Source organism: Choristoneura fumiferana, chromosome 9 (assembly GCF_025370935.1).
Source record: "Choristoneura fumiferana chromosome 9, NRCan_CFum_1, whole genome shotgun sequence".
In the NCBI taxonomy this organism is placed as follows: Eukaryota; Metazoa; Arthropoda; class Insecta; order Lepidoptera; family Tortricidae; genus Choristoneura; species Choristoneura fumiferana.
Genome location: NC_133480.1, coordinates 14077395 through 14100068, shown reverse-complemented (window position 1 = coordinate 14100068; position 22674 = coordinate 14077395). Strand labels below are relative to the sequence as shown.

At 38.4% G+C, this 22674-nt stretch overlaps 1 protein-coding gene across 1 annotated transcript in view; it reads right to left on the bottom strand.

Annotated features, from left to right (window-relative positions):
* LOC141431364 (hexuronate transporter) overlaps window positions 1-20772 on the bottom strand; it is a 47692-nt gene extending 26920 nt beyond the window's left edge. The window contains exons 1-4 of the mRNA XM_074092530.1: window positions 20738-20772; window positions 20325-20440; window positions 9085-9214; window positions 677-820 (exon numbers count right to left, since the gene is read on the bottom strand). Of these exons, the coding sequence (XP_073948631.1) occupies window positions 677-820; window positions 9085-9214; window positions 20325-20440; window positions 20738-20757 (410 nt within the window). The 5' untranslated portion in view covers window positions 20758-20772. The remainder of the gene's footprint in view (window positions 1-676; window positions 821-9084; window positions 9215-20324; window positions 20441-20737) is intronic.
* Window positions 20773-22674: the final 1902 nt, after the last annotated feature.

Here is a 22674-nt window from a genome sequence, read left to right as displayed (position 1 = left end):
ACATCTATGGTGACTTGCTAATATTTAGTAGCACGAGTAACTCGTACATTTCCTCTTGAAAATCGAATCATCATTTGGTGAAGGGGAACTGATGAGTGAGACCACAGTTAACCACCGGAGCTACTCAATAACAGGTATTTCACGGGTTGAGATTCAGTTAGGTACTTAATGAAATCACTAATATACACTAAGACACTGACAATTTGCTAAGCAATTTATGCTCTTCGCAATGCATAATAATGAAGTGGAATTCGAATTGGTGGCGAAGCACCAGGATAACTCCTCATAATGAAAGTCTCTGCATCGGAAAAAGCAATCTTTTGTAAAAGGTGACGAGCAGTTGACATTAGGCTATTGTATCTTAGATTAGTTACATCATACTAAAAAGCGAGAAAAAAATGTTATAACAAAAATCCCCGACTACACTTGACACCAATTGACCTAGTCCCAAACTAAACATAGCTTGTATACAATGGATACTAGGCAATGGATAAACATACTTATATGTATACATAAATACATATTAAACATCCAAGACCCGAGAACAAACATTCTTATTATTCATACAAATATCTGCCCCGGCCGGGTATCGAACCCGGGACCTCAAGCTTCGTAGTCAGGTTCTCTAACCACTTGGCCATCCAGTCTTCGAATAATGGATTGGCTGTTGTCTTACTTGTCAGCAGCCACGCCCAGAATGACTCCTACGACGGTAAATACAGCCATGAAGGCCGGCCCGGCCAGCACCTGGTAATCGATGCCCAGGCCGTTGTAGCCCCACTCGCAGTACTTTGTGCCGTTCAGGGTGAGGCTCTCGCATCTGCGGGAAACAATTGAAGTGAGGTTGGTGATGAATACGAATGAGGGCTATCGCGTATGAATTCGCCGCTAGAGGCGCTAGTGTAGCGTGAGGTCTCCGAAATGTCGAAACTCATAGTTTTTGGGTGAGCTACGCGGGTTTATTTATAATTAGAATAATTTTGTGAATATTTTGCACTACCTGAAATTAATTATGGCAATTATGCGTGACGGGGCAATGAATTTCTGTGTTTTGAGACAGTTTTGTCTTTCGGAAACTTTTGTCCTCCCTTTTTTTCCGAACGAAACGGGACTACGCAACACTGTGGTTGCTTGATATTTTTATGGTACGGTTTTAAGGTGTATTAAATATGATTTTAATCTAAACTTTCTTTTCACGCCCGTAATAACAGACTTTGAAAGCCACACTTAAAAACCTCACGCAACAGTGGCGCCATCTAGAAAGACAAAAAACGATAGCCCTCATTGAAATCGGTTGGTGGTGATTTTTCTGTGTCCCTTTTACATTACAAGTAAATAGAGATTTTCTAAGGGGGCTGCTAAACGGGCCATATTTTTACTGCAATTTGTGGCCAGCAACTACGGCCATCCTTCTCTGACACCGTACGCAAGTGCAAGATGCAAATAATGGCCGGCCACAAATTGCAGTGAAAATGTAGCCCGTGTCGAAGCCCCTTAAGGTAAGCAATAGGCGGACTATCGCTTCAGAGCGATCTCTTCCAGGCAACCTTTACGATACCTTACCTTTTAGTGTGTGGTATCGTTAGATAGGTCATCACATCATAGGTTTTAAAATCATTACGGGGTTGTAAAGACGATTTTTCAATACAGTGATACATTTGAGAAATCTTTACCTACATCGTATGAAATGTTTGAAAAAAAATCGTGATGGGAATAAATATATCAAATTATATTATTATTATTAACAAGGAAAACTATCACGGCTGTTTGCTTGAGAATTAGTAGTTTATATAAGGGTAAATAGGTATAGCAGCCGAACTTGGAAAATTCCATACGAAATACAAAATCCTAGAAAAATATTTGGCTCCTGGCTACGGAACCCTGTCCTGCGGTCCGACACGCTCGTATTAGTTGTTTTTTTTTTCATTGAGATTTTCCACATTAAAATTTAATATTTAGTTGTTGTGTGTTTAGTAAGTAGTTGTTTAATTGTTATTTTTGTAAACTGTGGCTTAATAATAAAAAATAGACAAGCAAAAAGATTAAGTAGGTAATACTTATTTTAATTGGATATCGATGACTTTGTTAAGGTAATGTCAATTGACTCAACTGTATTATTAGTCAGAGCTGTGCGGTCAGACGATTTCCAATTAAATGTTGTTTCACTTTACTTTGTTTTCCGCTTCTTGATTTCTTAATGTCATTATTTATTATGTTTTCCTTGGATCGTTAAAGTTTTAGCTCTGTTTTACTGTAATTATGTAGGTAGGTAGATATTAATTTATATTAAGTACCTATGTTGCGTTTGTTTTTTGATTTATGTGACTTATCAGATCAATACTCGTATTCCGCGCTATTGGGTTTTTTAACCCCCGACGCCAAAAGAGGGGTGTTATAAGTTTGACCGTTATGTGTATCTGTGTGTCTGTCTGTGGCACCGTAGCTCTTAAACCAGTGGACCAATTTGAATGCGGTTTTTTTTTTTAAAGCAAGTTTTCTAGCGATGGTTTTAGACATGTTTTATCAAAATTGATTCAGCTGTTTTTGAGATACTGAACTGAAGTGACAATGTCGGGGGTTTTCCAACTTTTTATCGGTTAGGGTTAGGTTATTCATTGTAACGTTTGTTAATAACCAAATGGTAACCTAATATATAAAATTCTCGTGTCACAGTGTTTGTGACTTTGTGAGCAAACTCCTCCGAAACGGCTTGACCGATTTTTATGTTTTTTTTGTGTATATTCAGTAGGTCTGAGAATAGGACGTAAACTATTTTTCATACTTCTACACGGACGGAGTCGCGGGCAACGGCTAACAAATTTATAAAATTAAGTCTAGTTTAACAACATTTATCTTATTTTAGGTTTTCAACCGAATATTTAGCATAGCACACTACAACCTAACAACCGCTAACCGATTAGTATTTTTTTCCAACCTCGAAATTGGCGCAATGATCGATAGTATCGAATCGATGGAGTTATATTTTCAAGAATTGAATTCCAATGGCTAAAGCAGGGTTTCTCAAACTTATGGCTCCACGTACCCGTGTTAAAGTTTCTAGACGATAGCGAACCCCCTACCCGCCCCCCCAAAGAAAGTAATAAAATTGACTGATAGAGAAACTAAAATAAAAAAATACAAAAAGACTAAAATCCAATCTTAATCACTTGCTAGTCTTGCAGCCTGGTGGTTTTTGGAGTCACGTAAACCTTGTCGCAAACCCCCTACCGTCGAATAGCGAACCCCTAGGGGTTCGCGTACCCCACTTTGAGTAACCCTGGGCTAAAGTTATCCTCCAGAGCTAAATAATCCGACTTTACTGTGGCAAAAAAATTAACAGCTTATGCAAAACGCAGTGTGCATAGAATTTAGTCGGTTGTATCTCCCCGTCTGTAATTTAATATTAATCTGACAGTTTTTTGCGGAATAAAATCTGTCGCGGATATCAAAACCAGGGTCCTCGTAGAACGTTTCGCGAACTTTTTGCCATAAGTTTTTACTCCCGCGCGTGTTAGCAATATCGCAACGTTATTGCTAATTCATTACGGGCTACTTATTTGTGCCGTTTTTGTAGTCCCCTGGCGACATAATTGACTTTAAGCTGGCCCTATAACAGGGTACTCAAAGTGGGGTATGCGAACCCCTAGGGGTTCGCTATTCGACGGTAGGGGGTTCGCGACAAGGTTTACGTGACTCCAAAATCCACCAGGCTGCAATACTAGCAAGATGATTAAGATTGCTTTTTGAGTCATTTTGTATTTTTTATTTCAACTCCTTATTTTTGTTATTTGTGTTGTTTTTTCAGTTTGTATTTTCGTTGGCAAGACGGTTCTTACCTATATTTGTTACCTTTTATTGAAATAAATAATATACATTTATATTATGATGATGATTGAAATAAAAATAACCTTACTTCTCCAACAGTCAATTTTATTACTTTCTTTGGGGGGGGCGAGCGGTAGGGGTTCGCTATCGTCTAGAAACTTTAACAGGGGTACGTATGGAGCCATAAGTTTGAGAAACCCTGCCCTATAACTATACGAATAATAATTCTTATTCTTAGGCCCTATACTAAGAATTGTTAAATTCAAACTTCGTGTCATGACGTCCCGCCGACGCTTATGTTATTTAATACGAGCGTGAGAGGGACGGTACGATATGAACTTCGATATTCGAATTCTTAGATAAAGATAAAAAAGACAAAATATCATTTATTGCCACAACACATAGTACAATGAAGACTTATTACAGATAATTACAAGCTTATTATAAAGAAAATAGGATCAAAATCAACCGTCAACTTTGGTTATTTACACGGAATTTAGTAAATTCAACCTAAAATTTAGTTCAGTGTATTTTCTTCTTATTAGTTCTTTGATAATTGCCGAATGTTGAAACTTAATTATCACCAGTCGACCTTCAGAGATCAAGGTCACATTTGACTGTCGCGTAGTTACCTTGATCATTAATTTAGTAGTTTGCATAATTAATTGCTTAATTAAGTTACATTTTACAATGACACCGACAGCACTTACTAACTTCACTAAAGTTTTAACATAAACTAGCTGTTGTTTTTTTTTTTAATTTTGTTAATTAGATAATATTTTTTTGTTGTGTTAAACAAAAAATAATTACCTAATTGGGCGCCGTCGTTCGGAAGTTCTGCGCCTAAAGTATATTAGGTACATTTCGGCAATTCATTTTTAGGGTTTCGTAGCCAAAATGGCAAAAACGGAACCCTTATAGTTTCGCCATGTCTTTCTGTCTGTCTGTCCTTCCGCAGCTTTGCTCAGGAAGTAGGTATCAATGCTAGAAAGCTGTAATTTTGCACGAATATATATGTAAACTATGCCGACAAAATGGTACAATAAAAATTAAAAAACAATTTGTTTTAGAGTATCTCCCATAGAGTATCGACGCAAAAAGAGGGGTGTTATAAGTTTGACTGCTATATGTGTCTGTCTGTGGCACCGTAGCTCTTAAACGGCTGGACCGATTTGAATACGATTTTTTTATTTAAAGTCAGGTTTTCTAGCAATGGTCCTTAAACATGTTTCATCAAAATCGGTTCGGCCGTTTTTGAGATATTGAACTTTGAAATGACAAAGTCGGGAGTTTTCCAACTTTTTGTTGGTAAGGTTATTTATTAGAACGACATAGGTCTGTACTAATTGTTATGTTCTATTAGGTTGAGTAGGTATAGGCTGTAAATTAAAGATAATAAGACTGTCCAACTATTCCAATGTAAACATCGCGTATTATTTTGTACATCAATTGCCTTAATAGATCTTAATTTACAGCTGCTCGGTCTACTACATACTTCAATGAAGAGCGGGGTCCTCAGAACAATCGAATCAATTGGTAGCAACGATTTTTAGGGTTCCGTATCTACTGCTACAGAACTTGCTACTGGTACTTTTACAACAGTTTTATAGCTATAGATTGCAGGAATACCTATAAGAAGTCTACGGCATTAAAAGTAACTACAGGATGACCATTTCAAAATTTACGGCTTCAGTGTGAAAAAAGTGACAGTACCTAACGAAAACTACTCGTACTCCTTCACGCCAAAACGGCTGGACGGATTTGGTTGAAATTTAGTATGTAGATAGCTGAACATTTAATCCCGGTATTCCCACGGGATAGGGATAAAAGAGAATTATGAAATTTGGCACTGTTGTTTATATTATAACATTGCTGTTGTTGTTGACAAATAAAAATTACAACGTAATTCCCACGGGAATTTTGTAAAATCCCGGAATTTCAATTCAACTGCTGTACTATCTAATGATAAAAAGCCGTGGTGGTCTAGTGGTTTGACCTATCGCCTCTCAAGCAGAGGGTCGTGGGTTCAAACCCCGGCCCGCACCTCTGAATTTTTCGAAATTCATGTGCGGAATTACATTTGAAATTTACCACGAGCTTGAAAACATCGTGAGGAAACCTGCACAAATCTGCGAAGCGATTCAATGGTGTGTGTGAAGTTCCCAATCCGCACTGGGCCCGCGTGGGAACTATGGGCCAAGCCCTCTTGTTCTGAGAGGAGGCCTGTGCCCAGCAGTGGGACGTATATAGGCTGGGATGATGATGATCTAATGATTTACGCGTGCGAAGCCGCGGGTAAACACACTAGTTCAATAATGAAACTTTAGTGAAACGCGTGCACCTCGATTTTTCCAATGAATGTTTTCGAACATTTCTTAATTATGCATTTACCTATATGTCATATATGTGTTATATGTGTTATGGTTTTATGTCAGATCGTAATACCATACAAAATGTTCCGTCATTTTTGCTTGATATTGCACTTGGTCACAAAACATTATTTCCCGTATCCAATTCCTTATGCAATTTATACAAAAAAATAGACTTGAAAACATGTCTAAAAACTGCAAAAGGCAATGCTAGTTTACACCAGGAAACTGAAACTTTATTAAAATCAATTTAATGCGTTATCATAGCAGTTTTTGTTCAAACTTCCTTATTGACTAGTTTTTTTAGTCTTAATGTGATATACTTATATATTCTGCATAAATCCATACACTTACTAAGTTGATTTGATACATTTACTTATGTAGTATAGATAACACCTACAGTGTAGTGTGTTACCGGCAGTCAGGTTTTTTTAAAGGAGGTTAAAGTAACGTATTTCTGTAACTTAACCGTGACATTAATTTAATTAATAAACTAAAATTCAGACTTTGTTAACTTTCTAGCAAAATTACAATTGACAAGTAAGTGTAAATGACTTACTTTGCTTTACATTGCTGGCAATTATAATTATGTTAGAAAGTCAACAAATGCTGATTTTAGTATACTTTAACCTCCCTTAAAAAGCCTGGCTGCTGGCAACACACTGTATAAGTTTGATTTACACCTACATTTAAGTATGAAGCCGAGGTGGCCTAGGTTTTACCTATTACCTCTCAAGCAGAGGATCGTGGGGTTAAACCTCGGCTCGAACCTCGTGAGTTTTTCGAAATTCATGTGCGAAATTATATTTGAAATTTACCACGAGCGAGGTGAAGGAAAACATCGTGATTAATTTCCCAATCCATACTGGGCCCGCGAGGGACCTACGGCCCAAGTCCTCTCATTCTGAGAGGAGGCCTGTGCCCAGCAGTCTGCAGTGGGACGTATAGAGGCCGAGATAAGATGATGATGATAGTTTTATGGCTTCTTATAAAATTTAATAGAAGTATACTTTGTAGTCTTATTATATTATTTTATTGGAAATGTGGACATTCGAAAATAATTACCTAGAATTTCTGTGAAGTTCAATACTTATTTAAGTTATTGTTTTAGTTTTTATTTAGTTTATTTATACATAAATACACAGCAGTCTTGAAATTTAGCTCTACTGAAAACCAGGGTTGCTGCACCCACTGTGTAGCAATACATGCTGAGTAGAGACTGAGTAAGTAGAACTATTTAGCCACCGCGCGATGATATTTTCATTTTATTTTGTCGTGAAGCGACAATTTAAAAAGAAAAGAAAGCCTAACCTAACAACAATCAAACAAAAAATAAAACGGAATAACAACTTTATTCAAAATGAAAAAAAAAACTATATTTACAATTTCATAAAAAAGGAATGTGGAGTGGTGATAAGTGAGTGAGTGAAAATGTATGTAAGTGAGTCAGCTTGTCCGCTTCGCTCCCGCCTTAGCCTTCTAAACCTAACCTATCCGAGTCGCTTCTGCTCCGGACCGTCTTGCTCGCTCGCTTCGCTTGCTCGCACAAATCAAATTGTTTTCAACATCATTTCTATTACTCATACTCGTATTATCTAAAGTCGTAGTTAAATGAATTAGCACTTTCAAATGTATGCCTGGGAATGTTTCTAAGAAATTATCTATATGCCTATCAATATTATGGATTTGGTTTCTTAGACCTAGACACTTTAGGCATTAAAACGATATGAGTAACAACTATTAGTAAGGTGAAATATCTGGCTAAAACTCTTTCTGAATAATTATAGTTAGATCTCGGAACGTTATAGTTAAAAATTTATGACTTTTTTGATTATAGAATTTAATATTATATGCCATTAATATTAGAGCTAATAAGCATTGTACTGAACAAAAATTATGACTTGTGATGTTTATTTATAGATTATATGGATATCAATTACTGACCTTCAAAATTCGGAACAAAAAATTTATGGGAAACAAAGGATCCCTTAATTAACAAAATCACACGGACGGACGTGACACTTAAAGAGAGACGAAAAAAGTAACTTTTTTAACCTTCTTGTAAATTCTTCTTATTCTGTTAAATATATGTGCGAATAAGTAGTTACGGAATTTAAAAAGCGGTCATAATTTTAGAACATTTTACATTGTTTTACTGAGCAGTGAGCATAATAAATTGGCTGTATTCTTGATTACATTTTAAATAGTAGGTAAGAGGTAGGGCACTAAGTAGTAACTTGGAGAAATTAACTTCATTTGACCTCTAAATAACACGTTGTAGAGTCAGTAACCTCTAGTAATGCGGTCGTCTAAAGATACTATTACGTAGATTGATGACAAGTCGTATATTTATATCAGACATCAACGCGTGTTACTAATGTAGTTTTGTTTCTCTTGTAAAATAACGAAATTGTGTCCTATTCAGTAAACTTTCTTATCTTTAACATTTAGAATAGACCACTTCCTATCCAAGTAGCGTTAAAAATGTCCATCCTGTATACCTGCCTATTTTTTTTGTTCTGGACAACTAATTGTAAGAGTTGAGTTTCTCTCCAAGTTGAGCAGAATCGCGTACTTATGTCAGTTGCAGTCATGCCATGCTCATGCATGATCTCACGACAGAGCCGTCTTTAACCTATTGGGGGCCCTGGGCTCTTGTTTTCTTTCTATTTAATTTATTTTTTTATACCGCGGGATCCCGGTATTGCTTGATCAATACCGGTATTGACAAAAGACTTGAAAACCGGCGGGATCCCGGGATCCCGGTATTGGAAGCCCTAGTATGCACGCTTATCGCTTTAGTTAGGTAAGGAACTTTGGATGTCGTAATTTATAAATAACGGTCGTTTACCTGACTGTTAGTGACAACTGATAACTTTGGACAACTCACATTTCGCTGGAGTTGACTTTCTCGCAGACGACGGGCAGCATCGCATACGTCAGATGCGAGTGCGTGGTGTTGAGCATGCATGCTTTGTCGCCGTAGTGGAGGACTTCCGCCGTTACTTTGGAAGTCGTGCCTGGAACAAAAACGAGTGTTAAACTACGAATAAGTGTCGTAAGCAATCGAAGACAAAGTAGAAAAAATTGCTGGAATGGAATTGTAAAAAATCAGGTTGAATTTAGCTGGTCACATTGCTAATTAACATCATCGTCAAAATTCCAAACATATAACAAACGAATACAAAATTAAGATCTATTGTCAAGAAGACATTAGTATCTAAGGCTTATTATAAAGTTAATGATTATATCATGGACAGGGATATTTGGAAATAATTCCGGTCCGCATTAGCGATCCCTTCAAATAGCGAACCTACTGTGTGTTAAATACTTGTGATTTTTAGATATCATTTAATAATAATCTAATCTGTTAAAAAAAATATGTTATGGTGGTAGATTTTTTTGACATTCATAAGTGCTTCTTATAGCCTAAATTGAATAAAGATATTTTGACTTTGACTTTGACATCATCTTCGGCATCATGTACGCACCATGATGGGGACAAGCATTCGAGAGAATAGAGGGCGTTGGGCTGGACGTGCCCACACGGTCCCAACACGGATTGGGATAATGTACACAAAGTAAAATAGTTTTTCAGATGAATGCAGATTTCCTACCAATGTTCATTGCACTAAAAATTTCGGTCATTTTCAAGAAATGCAAACAAACACTATAAAAGTCGAAAAATTAACTTTCCGATTTTCTTCTTATTTTTGCGGTTTTCTACATAGTAGGTACTGAACCTAGATTGAACCAGGGACCAAGCTTGTCAGGCAGGCAGGTAGGTACATTGTGCCATTCAACACACGTCGCACTAGTAGTACTTATAACCTTCTTTAAAAAGTGAAATTTCTCTCAAACAACGTTACGTAACCAGCAGGGCTACTACGAAACTCGAAACTCGAAGTTCGTGTCGTGCGATCCCTCTGACACTTAAATACTATTTAATACGAGAGCGAGAGGGACCGCCAGTGGCGGATTTATGTTTTTTATGAGTGTAGGACACTATATCCGCCCCCCCTATTTAACTTTCTAAAATAATATTTTTTTGAAATCTGTCGCCCCTGGGCCGCTGCCGCCCCTAGGCCGCGGCCTATACGGCCTATTGACAAATCCAGGACTGGGGGACCGCACGACACGAAGTTCGAGTTTCTATTTCTATTTCTATTTCTTATTAAAGTCAACTCAATGGGTTTGGTTATATAGTGTTGCCGGTTCCGATTGGATTGAAATCGGTACAGATAGTAACGCCACTCAGGATTTAACGCTTTGACAAATCATGAAATAGGGAAATGTATGTAGGTTGAAGGCTACAAGAGACTTTTTAGTCTCGTTACTAGTGTAGGACGAAGTACATACCTAAAGTAGTCGATTTGTACTTAATGAAGGCATGCGGATATGTTTTTATTAAAAACGTTGATAAAAAACGCCGAAGGCTCGTTAGGGCCATATTCATATAAATTTACATATCGTGACTACTTTTAAAAAAGCTCGTAGCTCAAAATAGATAATTTTTCTGAGTGAACTTTATAGACATTATGTCAAGGTTCAATTTTGTTGACATATTGATTTTAGATACGAGATTTTTTCAAAGTAGTGACGATATGTTACTAAGTTAATTTGTCGTGGTTTACCAAAGGGATATTATTGCTTGAGGTTCGTTCAAATTTTCAGTGTGGGTGTTTTCGTGTAGGTATAGTTTAAAAAAAGCCCATTTTTCATACAAAATTTTATGAGCCAGTTTTGTTACGCCCATACTGAGTGTAATAAAAAAACGTAACAAAAAGGTAATTAAGTTTGGAGACATTTTTTCGAAAAAAAAAAACGATTGTGCTCTTGATTCTGAGTAGGAAAAGCCACATTTTTTCCAAAATTGAAAAAAAGAAAGGGTATACCTGTACACGAAAACGCCCGTGTACGTTTATCGTTCTTGATTGTGTATTGGTTAGTATGCGTCGTGACGCGTGATGCCATGACATGACCAGGAAAAGCTTTTCGGCTGCAACGACCAGCCCGCTGCAGTTCTCCGTGCTATTTGTATCTGCCTATTGCTACTTCAACGAGCTAATTCACTTTGCTATGTCGTTGACCCACGTTATTCTCATTATCATCATCATCATCCCAGCCTATATATCCCACTGCTCGGCACAGATCTCCTCTCAGATTGAGAGGGCTTGGGCCGTAGTTCCCACGCGGGCCCAGTGCGGATTGGGAACTGCACACACTAAATTGAATTGCTTCGCAACGCAGTTCTATGCAGGTTTGCTTACGATGTTTTCCTTCGCCGTAAAGCTCGTGGTAAACTTTCAAATGTAATTTCACACATGAATTTCGAAAAACTCAGAGGTGCGAGCCGGGGTTTGAACCAGGGATGTAACGGATGTGGTTTTAGCGGAACCAGATGTTTTCAGTTTAGTTTATCGGAACCGAAAACGGAACCGGAACCAGATTCGGAGCCTGAGACGTGGTGAGGTGGACGAGATGTTAAGGGTAGGTCTACTAAACCTGAGGGTCTATTGCGTAACGTTTCTGACACTCGCGATCAGAATCAAATGATAGTTTTCGCATACAGAAACTGTCATTTGATTATGATCGCGAGTGTCAGAAACCTTAACATAATGAGCCCTTTGTATGTTTTTGATGTACGCCGTTCATGTCCAGTCGCCGCGCTAAGCACTGACATCCGATATAACTTCCGTTTCAAAAGTAACGGAACCGGAACCGAAACAATATCAAACGGAAGTTCCGACTTAACGGAAACGAAATCGGAACTCCGTAACATCCCTGGTTTGAACCCACAATCTTCTGCTTAAAAGGCCATAGGTCAAACCACTAGGCCACCACGTTCTTCTACATCTCCTCATTTCTAATGCCATCCGGTAGCGGAGAGTAAAGAATAGCTATGTTATCGCAAAGACAAGTCAAGCGCTTCATGGATAGGTGCGTCACATATATATACTTAGAAGCATAGCTAGATGATCAATCACCCGATACTAGCGTGACACATAACATGCAACACTGTTACAACTTTTTGCATCACCGGCCTCGACATTGAACGCCCCCGAACCTCGTAAGTCGTAATTAAGAACAAAAAACACCGAAATGTTCTGCTTTTTGCATTATTTAATGACTATTACTAAGCGTTTCGTATTTCGGCAATCATTTCCCGGCAAAAACGTGGATGGATTTGGTCTGGAAAGTTCTAGCGTCATTGTTGATGGGATTGGCACTTTAGTTCTGCATGAGTTATGCCTTTGATTGACCTCAATGTTTGTAAATAACTATTTATATCGGGGTTTCTCTGCGGGATCGAATCAGCAGGGCTACTACGAAACTCGAAACTCGAAGTTCGTATCGTACCGCCCCTCTTGCTCTCGTATTAAATAGTATAAGTGTCAGAGGGACCGCACGACACGAACTTCGAGTTTCGAGTTTCGTAGTAGCCCTGCAGAAATGAGGAGATACGTAGAAGAACAAGCGTCACCGACATAGCTAAGCGAATTAGCTCGTGGAAGTGTCAATGGGCAGGCCATATAGCACGGAGAACAGACGGCTGTTGGGGCCGAAAGGTTCTCGAATGGTGACGGCGGATCGGCAAGCGCAGCGTAGGACGTTCATCAACGGACGTTCAGATGGACGGGTGACCTGGTCAAAGACGCGGGTTCACGGCGGATGCCGGTCGCTTTCAATAGAAATAACGGAGTCTATGGGGAGTGCGTGTCCAACAGTGGACATCGTACGGCTGATATCGTGAGTGATGATATTTATATCGCAGCTGCGCAGTGTTGGCAAGCCTCCTGCTAGGTAATGTATAAGAATTAGGTAGGTTGATCAATCAACTTTTTATTGTTGCTATTCTGTTGCGTTCTCGAGACATCAGTGATACACTTTGTTAGAAAAAGATTTTATAACAAAAAATTTAACCGACTACAAAAATCCATGAAAATATTTGTCTACCAGTCTGAAGTCGGTGGCTCAGTACGAGCCAGCAGGAGTGGACTTATAGTCGCCTACCTCACCTACGCACTACATAATGGGCTTCAATCACTCCTGCTGGCTCGTGCTGAGGCACCGACTTCAGACTGGTAGAAAATTATTTTCATGGTTTTTTGTAGTCGGTTCAATTTTTGTTATAATTTTTTTTTCACGCTTTTTAGTGTAAATAATCTAAGATGCAATAGTTTAATGTCAACTGCTCGTCACCTTTTACAAAAGATTGCTTTTTCCGATGCAGAGACTTTCATTGTTGAGGAGTCCTGGTGCTTCACCACCCATTCCATTTCACCATTATGCATTATGAGGAGTATAAATTGCTTAGCAACTTAATTTGGCAAAATTAAAAAAGTTCATGATTCAAACCTCGTCGTTAGCTTACAGTCCAAAAAAATCTACATTAAAAAAAAAGATAGTTTTGAATCATGTACTTACATTGTGGTGACCACTGCCAAATTAAGGGTTTAAAGTAATTGAAATTCAACCCGTGAAATACTTGTTATTGAGTAGTAACTCCGATGGTCAACTGTGGTCTTCATCATCAGTTCCACTTCACCAAATGATGATTTTCAAAAGCAAATGCACGAGTTTCTATTAAATACGTACATCAAAATTACCATAGGCGTCCCTACAACATTTGAAGAGTTCCCTCGATTTTCTTAGGATTCAATCATCAGATCCTGATTTCGTGCTTATGGGACCTAATTCAAAGCATTCCTAGATGAACGCAAAATAATATTTTCAAATCGGTTCATAAATGACGGAGTTCTGAGGAACAAACAAAAAAGTACTTACAACCGAATTGATAACCTTCTCATTTTGAAGTCGGTTAAAAATGTTTGCAATTTATACTATTAGCACGCTTAAGCCATGAAGGAATTGCCTTAAAACTGTCACAACTCCTAACTTTTATTGGATTTGTACGTACCCCATAAAATAATACTTTTAATAGGTAACTCGGGAGAGGTTACCATGACAACAAGCTGCACTAAAAAGTTGATCGACCCAGGTACCTACTGTAATTATTGTTTTTAGTTTTAGTAAAATTATGTTAAGTGATGAGCCGTGGCGGCCTAGTGGTTTGACCTATCGCCTCTCAAACAGAGGGTCGTGGGTTCAAACCCCGGCTCACACCTCTGAGTTTTTCCAAATTCATGTGCGGCATTACATTTGAAATTTACCACGAGCTTTGCGGTGAAGGAAAACATCGTGAGGAAACCTGCACAAACCTGCGAGCAATTCAATGGTGCGTGTGAAGTTCCCGATCCGCACTGGGCCCGCGTGGGAACTATGGCCCAAGCCCTCTTGTTCTGAGAGGAGGCCTGTGCCCAGCAGTGGGACGTATATAGGCTGGGACGATGATATGTTAAGTGATCATTAGACCAAACATTGTTATTGTTATATGCTAATCAGTGTCGCATACAAATAGCTATGACTTTTAATACTAAGCATGCTCTGTTTTTACGTTGCTATACTGCCGTGAGAATTTGGTATTACATATATTGGTATACTTACTCTAGACTTAATATGACAAAGATTTATAGGCATATCATTATAAGTTGATTAGATAATAATCTAGGCGACCTTGGCTTAGAATATTAAGCGTGGGCTCGCTGGTTAACCCACTCATTAACTTAACCTGTTTAATATAGGTAATAACTTTTTACAGGTTACAGCAAAAAAATGTACCTGCTCACTCGCACAAAACGCCAATAAAATGAACATGAGATCGCCCGTAAGTGTCGATTTTAATCTTCAGAGTCCTGACTTTTTAACGAACTAAGTGCTTTAAAACTAGACGTGGTTGACCTACTTTGTTACTTTGGATATTATTTCAAAATTCTTAGAATTCTTTATAAAATTACCTAACAATTTGTACTTTAAAAAGTACATTCAGCCATTATTCTTAGTGTTAATTGGTCCTTTAAAAAGTAAGCGAGGGCTCAGGAGGATAAATGTGGCGTTATCTGGTAAAAGGTACCTTGTTGTCGGTTCTAGTTTCCGAGATAATCGCGCTTGAAGTAAAATGTCGAAAAAAATCATTTTTTCTTTTTTTACTCTATATTAATAAGCAGGGTCTAAATTTTAATTTGACAGAGACACAAGTTTTTAAATCGATTTTTTATGAGTTAAAACATCCCTTAAAGTTTAGTAAGAAAGGTACCTTATTGTCGGTGCCGCTCTTGAATGCTTTCTGTGCGCTCGGTATCGGTTTGGAAGACGTGTCGGACGTCGGTACTTTGTCGGCGCGTCATCATCATCATCATCATCCTAGCCTATACGTCCCACTGCTGGGCACAGGCCTCCTCTCAGAATGAGAGAGCTTGGGCATTAGTTCCCACGCGGGCTTATTGCGGTGCTTGTCGGCGCGTAAAAAACGTCAAGAATCATCATAAAATGCGTTTAATTAGAGTAAGGTAAATCATCAATAACTGGCCACCCTTAAGCGGTAGCCAGTTAGGCCCTTATTACACTAGCGATTTGCGGGCGAGTTGAAAGCGAGGTGAGCGCGCAGCGAGTTCGCTTCGAGTGCGTAACGATTTCACCGCGAGCATGAAACGATATCGCCGCGAGCGCGCAACGATGTCGCTGCGAGTTCGCTGCGTTAGCGCCGAAGACGCCCTATTTATTATACATCATCATCATCATCATCATCCCAGCCTATATACGTCCCACTGCTGGGCACAGGCCTCCTCTCAGAACAAGAGGGCTTGGGTCATAGTTCCCACGCGGGCCCAGTGCGGATTGGGAACTTCGCACGCACCATTGAATCGCTTCGCAGGTTTGTGCAGGTTTCCTCACGATGTTTTCCTTCACCGCAAAGCTCGTGGTAAATTTCAAATGTAATTCCGCACATAAATTTCGAAAAACTCATAAGTGCGAGCCGGGGTTCGAACCCACGACCCTCTGCTTGAGAGGCGATAGGTCAAACCACTAGGCCACCACGGCGTTATTTATTATACGAAAGTCTACAATATGGCGTTTTTGGCGCTAAAGCAGCGAACTCGCCATGCGCTCGCAGCAGCGACGTCGTTGCGCGCTTGCGGCGAAATCGTTATACGCTCGCAGCGCCTCGCTTTCATCTCTCCCGCGAATCGCTAGTGTGTTAAGGCCCTTATTGACGATTTACGCCAATTTGTCTTTTTTTATTCGACTGGATGGCAAACGAGCAAGTGGGTCACCTGATGGTAAGAGATTACCACCGCCCTTAGACACCTGCAACACCAGGGGGATTGCAGATGCGTTGCCAACCTAGAGGCCTAAGATGGGATACCTCAAATGCCAGTAATTTCACCGGCTGTCTTACTTTCCACGCCGAAACACAACAATGCAAGCACTGCTATTCACGGCAGGATTAGCGAGCAAGATGGTGGTAGCAATCCGGGCGGACCTTGCACAAGGTCCTACCACCTGCTGCTCTTTAGAGGTTGATTTATAGTAATAATAATAACGATTAATAGTTACAACTACAAATCAAAAGCATTTTTTTAGATCTTATTCTTAACTATGTCACTAAACTTTTTACGTCCGACAATAAGGTACCTTTTCAAATACGTTAATCATTTAGTGTGTTGAGACAAAATTATAGGTTTATGGTAAGAGTTTTAATACTACAGTGTTCTTAAATTAAGACTATTAAAATTAATCGTAAGTTATTAGTTATTTTCAAATGATATCACTTCATAATCACTAAATATTTTACCACCGACGATAAGGTACCTTTTAGAAAATATATAGTGATTGTACCAACTTTTTACTAAACTTTACCTTGAATTTTGAGACTGAAAAAACTAGTTTTTTAAGATTTGTTGAGTTAATTTGGTCTCATTTGGCTATGTTTTAGCGTACTAAATATAAAAGTTTGTTGATTTTGACTGTTTAATTACATTTGTAAACAACAAAGTTATTATTGTTAAAGTATTTTTTTTATATAATAAACAACGTTAATTCAAAACGGAGTAGTTCTTATTTAGTGTCCAATTACGCATAATATTTTTTCCTTCGATAAAATCCAATGGAAATATACTATAAATAGAAAAAAATTAAAAAAATCCATCAACCTTTTTTTTTTACTTTATGCACTTTGGCAAGGTAAACTATAGGAAAACCATTGTCCAATTACAAAATTGTTCTTGAAACCTGAAAGCCCGTACAATCTACTCTTCAAATAGCATGTCATCTATGTAACTTCCAACAATAACATACTTTTATTGGGTGTATAAGTTTGAATTCAATTTTCTCATAATCACCTTTTCTGGCTGTTGAGCTTCAACATTTTTTTAAAAAATATCTATTAAACCTACATGCATGTTTCTTACATGGTTCGATAGCTAAATGTATGTAGATTATGGGGATATCAATAACTCAATACCGACAACAAGGTACCTTTTCCCAGATAACGCCACAAATACCGAATAGAACGATGTTACAGATGTATTGCATTATGGTTTCGTATTTAGTAAAGTTCGTACAGTACGATTAATTGGAGTTAACACTTGACAGATGGGCGTGCCTTCAGTCAATTTTCAACATTGACGTCATACAAATAAAATAGTTTTTACATAATCTGTAAACGTGGGTTGCGGTATACTAAAAATGGCTTTATTTGTATGAAGTCAAAGTTGAAAATTAACTGAAGGCACGCCCATCTGTCAAGTGTTAACTCCAAGTAATCGTACTGTATTTGTTGTGCTCTCTCAACTAGCTCAGTACCTATCGTACAGTTAGCAGCAGTAGTAGATGAGCAGTTGTGGTGTTCCAAATGATCTAAACACTCTCTTATTACTTTAGCAGTAGAGTCGTGTGTAGATAACTTTGAGCACCGTACCACTTATCTGCTTCTACTCTAGAGACGTTTTGACATTTTATTCTGCATCACAAAGTTCCGTATTAATGGATATGAAAAAGTCACTCATTTAATACAATAATTGACTGACACTTCAGGTATCGACGTATTCCGATTTGGATCCGACTTTTCCCCATGGAAATACATGATTCACTAATTATTGTTGCCTAATATCCATAACACAAGCTTTGCTTACTTTGGGACTAGGGCAATTGGCATTGGTCTGAAAAAAACAATGTTCATTTTTTTTTTCATAAAATAGGCAAATTTAAGACATCTATTTGAAGGATTTTGGTTTTAGTTGGGTTTTATTTTTTTATCCCATTTATAAGTTACCGGAATTGTAGCTAACCGTAGTGGCTGCAACGTTTATCTTTGCCCGTCACAATGAGGGCTATCGCGTATGAATTCGCCGCTAGAGGCGCTAGTGTAGCGTGAGGTCTCCGAAATGTCAAATCTCATAGTTTTTGGGTGAGCTACGCGGGTTTATTTATAATTAGAAAAATTTTGTGAATATTTTGCATTACCTGAAATTAATTGTGGCAATTATGCGTTACGGGGCAATGAATGTCTGTGTTTTGAGACAGTTTTGTCTTTCGGAAACTTTTGTCCTCCCTTTTTTTCCGAACAAAAGCGGGACTAAGCAACACTGTGGTTGCTTGATATTTTTATGGTACGGTTTTAAGGTGTTTTAAATATGATTTTAATCTAAACTTTGTTTTAACGCCCGTAATAACAGACTCTGAAAGCCACACTTAAAAACCTCACGCAACAGTGCGCCATCTAGTGAGACAAAAAACGATAGCCCTCATTATTTAAAAAAACGTACCTAGTGTCATCTGTCACCTGTCAGTGTTAGGATTAGGCGGTTTAGTTACATAACGTTTATTTACGATGAAGTTCAAACAAAGGTCAAACGTTATTTTGCAAATATACACACGATCATTTAGTATTTTTTAAATAAAATGTGATAATATGATTTATAAACCTATTCCTCGAATTGGTTTTGGAATTAGACCACGTTGTAACAATGTGACCAATGCCGATTGGTGTCAAGTGTACCGTGATAATTATTTATTTATTATTTATGAATTTATCTGTAGATTTCGGTTTGTTTAATTGACATCTTTGAGCGCGCAAGGTAGTTTTATTATCAGTTTCAATCCTTTAATGATACGACCGATGACATTTTTATACATTCAATTGACTACAATTAATTTCCCACCATTAATTTTAATTTGATCATTCATTTGAGATTACAAGCATAAGTTTTATTGCAGTTTTTGATACTTATTATTGTTTCAAGCAGGTTTTCTATGCTATTCCCCCCCCCCCCTTTAAAACCTAAACCGGTGGGTGGAAGAATTTGAAAAAATTCAGGATGGTAGTAAGTATATCAAACTTACAAGGAAAACTATAACGGTAAGTTTTCTTGAGAATTATTTGTAGTTTAAGAGTAAATAGCAGCCTAAGGAATAAAATATACCTAAACTTGGAATATTCCGTACAACATACGAAATCCTTAGAAAAATATTACTTAATTTTTTCGCAATGGCTACGGAACCCTATTTTGGGCGTGTCCGACATGCTCTTGGCCGGTTTTTGTTCATCTACGGTGGCGGGATAAGTGCCAAGGCTAAATTAATGTCAAAGCAGTATTTCCGGTCTACTATTGCACCGGCGCTTTCAAGAAAAGGGCTTCTACTTTCTTAAGAGTCAGCAACAGACCAGTGACTCTCCTTGAGTTGTAGTGGTAATGATAGGCGGTGGTGATATTTTCCTACCAAAAGACCAAAAAACAAGTGTAGCGGACTAGAACTTTGTTTAACAGTCAAGACACATTCGTAATAGTGAACGGCCCAAAAATTCTCAGTAATGGGTCCCGACTGTTGGACTATAAATAAGTTACCTAACAGAGTGCTAGACCACTAGACTTTTTTTTCCTTTTAGTTTTTTTAAGGCAGCCGGGTTTTGGATTTTTAATTTATTACTTTTGTGTCGTAATTTTATGATATTTCTGTGAAAATGGTAACTTAAAAGTATTATGACATGTATGTACGAGTATTTAGAATAGATTAATGATTAGCTTTCATGTGATACCATGAATGTATTTTTTTAATTCACCGCCATATTTTTTCTCACGGACGCCATATTAAAATATTATATACTTTATGTCACTCCGACACGACGAATCTAAATAATACCTCATATTTTAAAATAATACAGTTGGGTAAAATACGCTCGAAAAACATAACCCTCCTTCGGGCAGTCGGGTAAAAAAACAGGCTTACCGATGAGGTAGTGTCCCAGCTCGCCGAGGATGTAGCCGACGGAGACCAGCCCCAGCACGTACCACTTGTACAGCGGCTGCAGCTTCGTCCAGATGCCGCCTTGGAACATGGTCACTCTGGAACAATAGTCACGGTTAACTACCTTCTTTCTACACAAAAACAGTCATGCGTTTGACCATAATCAGGCCTCATGGTAAGCGAAGATGTGGACTAAAATGGAGCACTTCATCATCATCGTCATGTCAGCCGATAGACGTCCACTGCTGGACATAGTCCTCCCCCAAGGCTCTCCACTCAGACCGGTCTTGTGCTTTTTTCAATCTGCATATTAATCAGGTCGTCGCTCCATCTTGTTGGAGGCATCGACAGCTCGTCTTCCGGTCCGTGGACGCCATTCTCGAATGTTCTCAAACCTTCTGACCCCATCGGCCATCAGTCACTTCAGTTTCGTAATTCTTCGGGAATTGGAGAATCGGAGCACGTTTGAACCCTACGCTAAACCAACGCTACCTGTCGCGGGTGCACGGAGCGGGCGCGGTGCAGGTAGAGTCCGTCGCACGCGACGCGTGCGCACGCTAGTGTTCGCAGTAGGCGTCCACCCACTCCGTCCAAACCGCGTTACCAGCGCCAATATCGGATACAATAAAGCGTGCATAAATATCTGATGCGTCCGAACCTTTGGTACGCCGTAGGCATGCCATAGGTATGTTTTAGGTATTCAAAAAGAAAGAAAAAAGTTGGATTCTAATAGGAAGTTTTTAGGCTCAAATTACATTGGGGCCGGGACCTGGACGGATCCCTCACACGGCAGACGAAAGGGTCGTCCGACCGGCCCTAGAAATATCGAGTTATAGACGTAAACTATACCAGGTGTGGCCTGTAATACGAACAAATAATTAAAACATAGATCGTACTCGTCAAATTGAACAACATTAGTGCAGCAACTTTTGAAATTAATTAGTTTTTTTTAATTTTTATTACACTTTAAAGTTTATTCGAAGAAGCAATGTGAAGCAAAATGCGTGATTTTTCGCGTGACAGGCGACGTCAATGAGGGTTATCGTTTTTTGTCTCACTAGATGGCGCACTGTTGCGTGAGGTTTTTAAGTATGGCTTTCAGAGTCTGTTATTACGGGCGTTAAAACAAAGTTTAGATTAAAATCATATTTAAAACACCTTAAAACCGTACCATAAAAATATCCAGCCACCATAGTGTTGCGTAGTCCCGTTTTGTTCGGAAAAAAAGAGAGGACAAAAGTTTCCGAAAGACAAAACTGTCTCATAACACAGACATTCATTGCCCCGGAACGCATATTTGCCATAATTAATTTTAGATATTGCAAAATATTCACAAAATTATTCTTATTATAAAAAAACCCGCTCACCCAAAAACTATGAGATTTGACATTTCGGAGACCTCACGCTACACTAGCGCCTCTAGCGGCGAATTCATTCGCGATAGCCCTCATTGGGTTCTAGGATGGCGTACATTGATTGCAGTATTTAATTTGTATGAAAAAGGAAACATCTAAAGACTCCGTTATTTTTAAAAGTCGCTGAACCAACGTTGTTCAGTTTGACATCTCTATGTTTTAATTATTTTCTCTTATTGCAGGCCACACCCGGTATGATATTGACTTACGGACAATTCTCCTGAGATATCTAGATACTTCAATTATTAATGTCGGATGACCATGTATTGGTTTTAATGAATAATAGAATAATTAATTATAATTAATCAAACCATGAGCTAATAGAGGTAGTGTCACCATAGTTGAGGTCGCGCGAGGTTTCTTTCATTCTCCTTTTATGCAATTAATGGTAATCCATCATTTTACCGAAATTGTTTCATCGATTATCGTTTCCTATAACACTATTCGCAGAAGCTTAAACGTACTGCAATAATAACAAATGCATCGTTCGATGAAACGTGACCGCGATGAAACATTGTTCGTGGCAATCATAATAATATACGTACCGTCTGTGAATCATGTCTCGATAATTTGATACTATTAACAACTGATAATTCTATGACGGTCAAATTTGATACATCGTTACGCTACGATTTGAGACAGACTCGAAACGATTAACGATGAAAAGTTGTTCCAATTTATAAAAAGTAGGTAATAAATTGAAGATTATGTGATTAGGGAAAAAAAGTAATGAAATTCGTGGAAAAGTTTTCGATGAAATGAAAATCGACGTAACAAATTTCGATATAATGATAGCTACCCGCAATCAATTCTTCATGTAGGTAGCTGTGTGTTTAATCATTCACGTCAACTCCCATCGTGGCCCTGCCTATAGCTGAGGCAATATTGCCTAACGTTTCTGGCGGTGAATTTTTCAA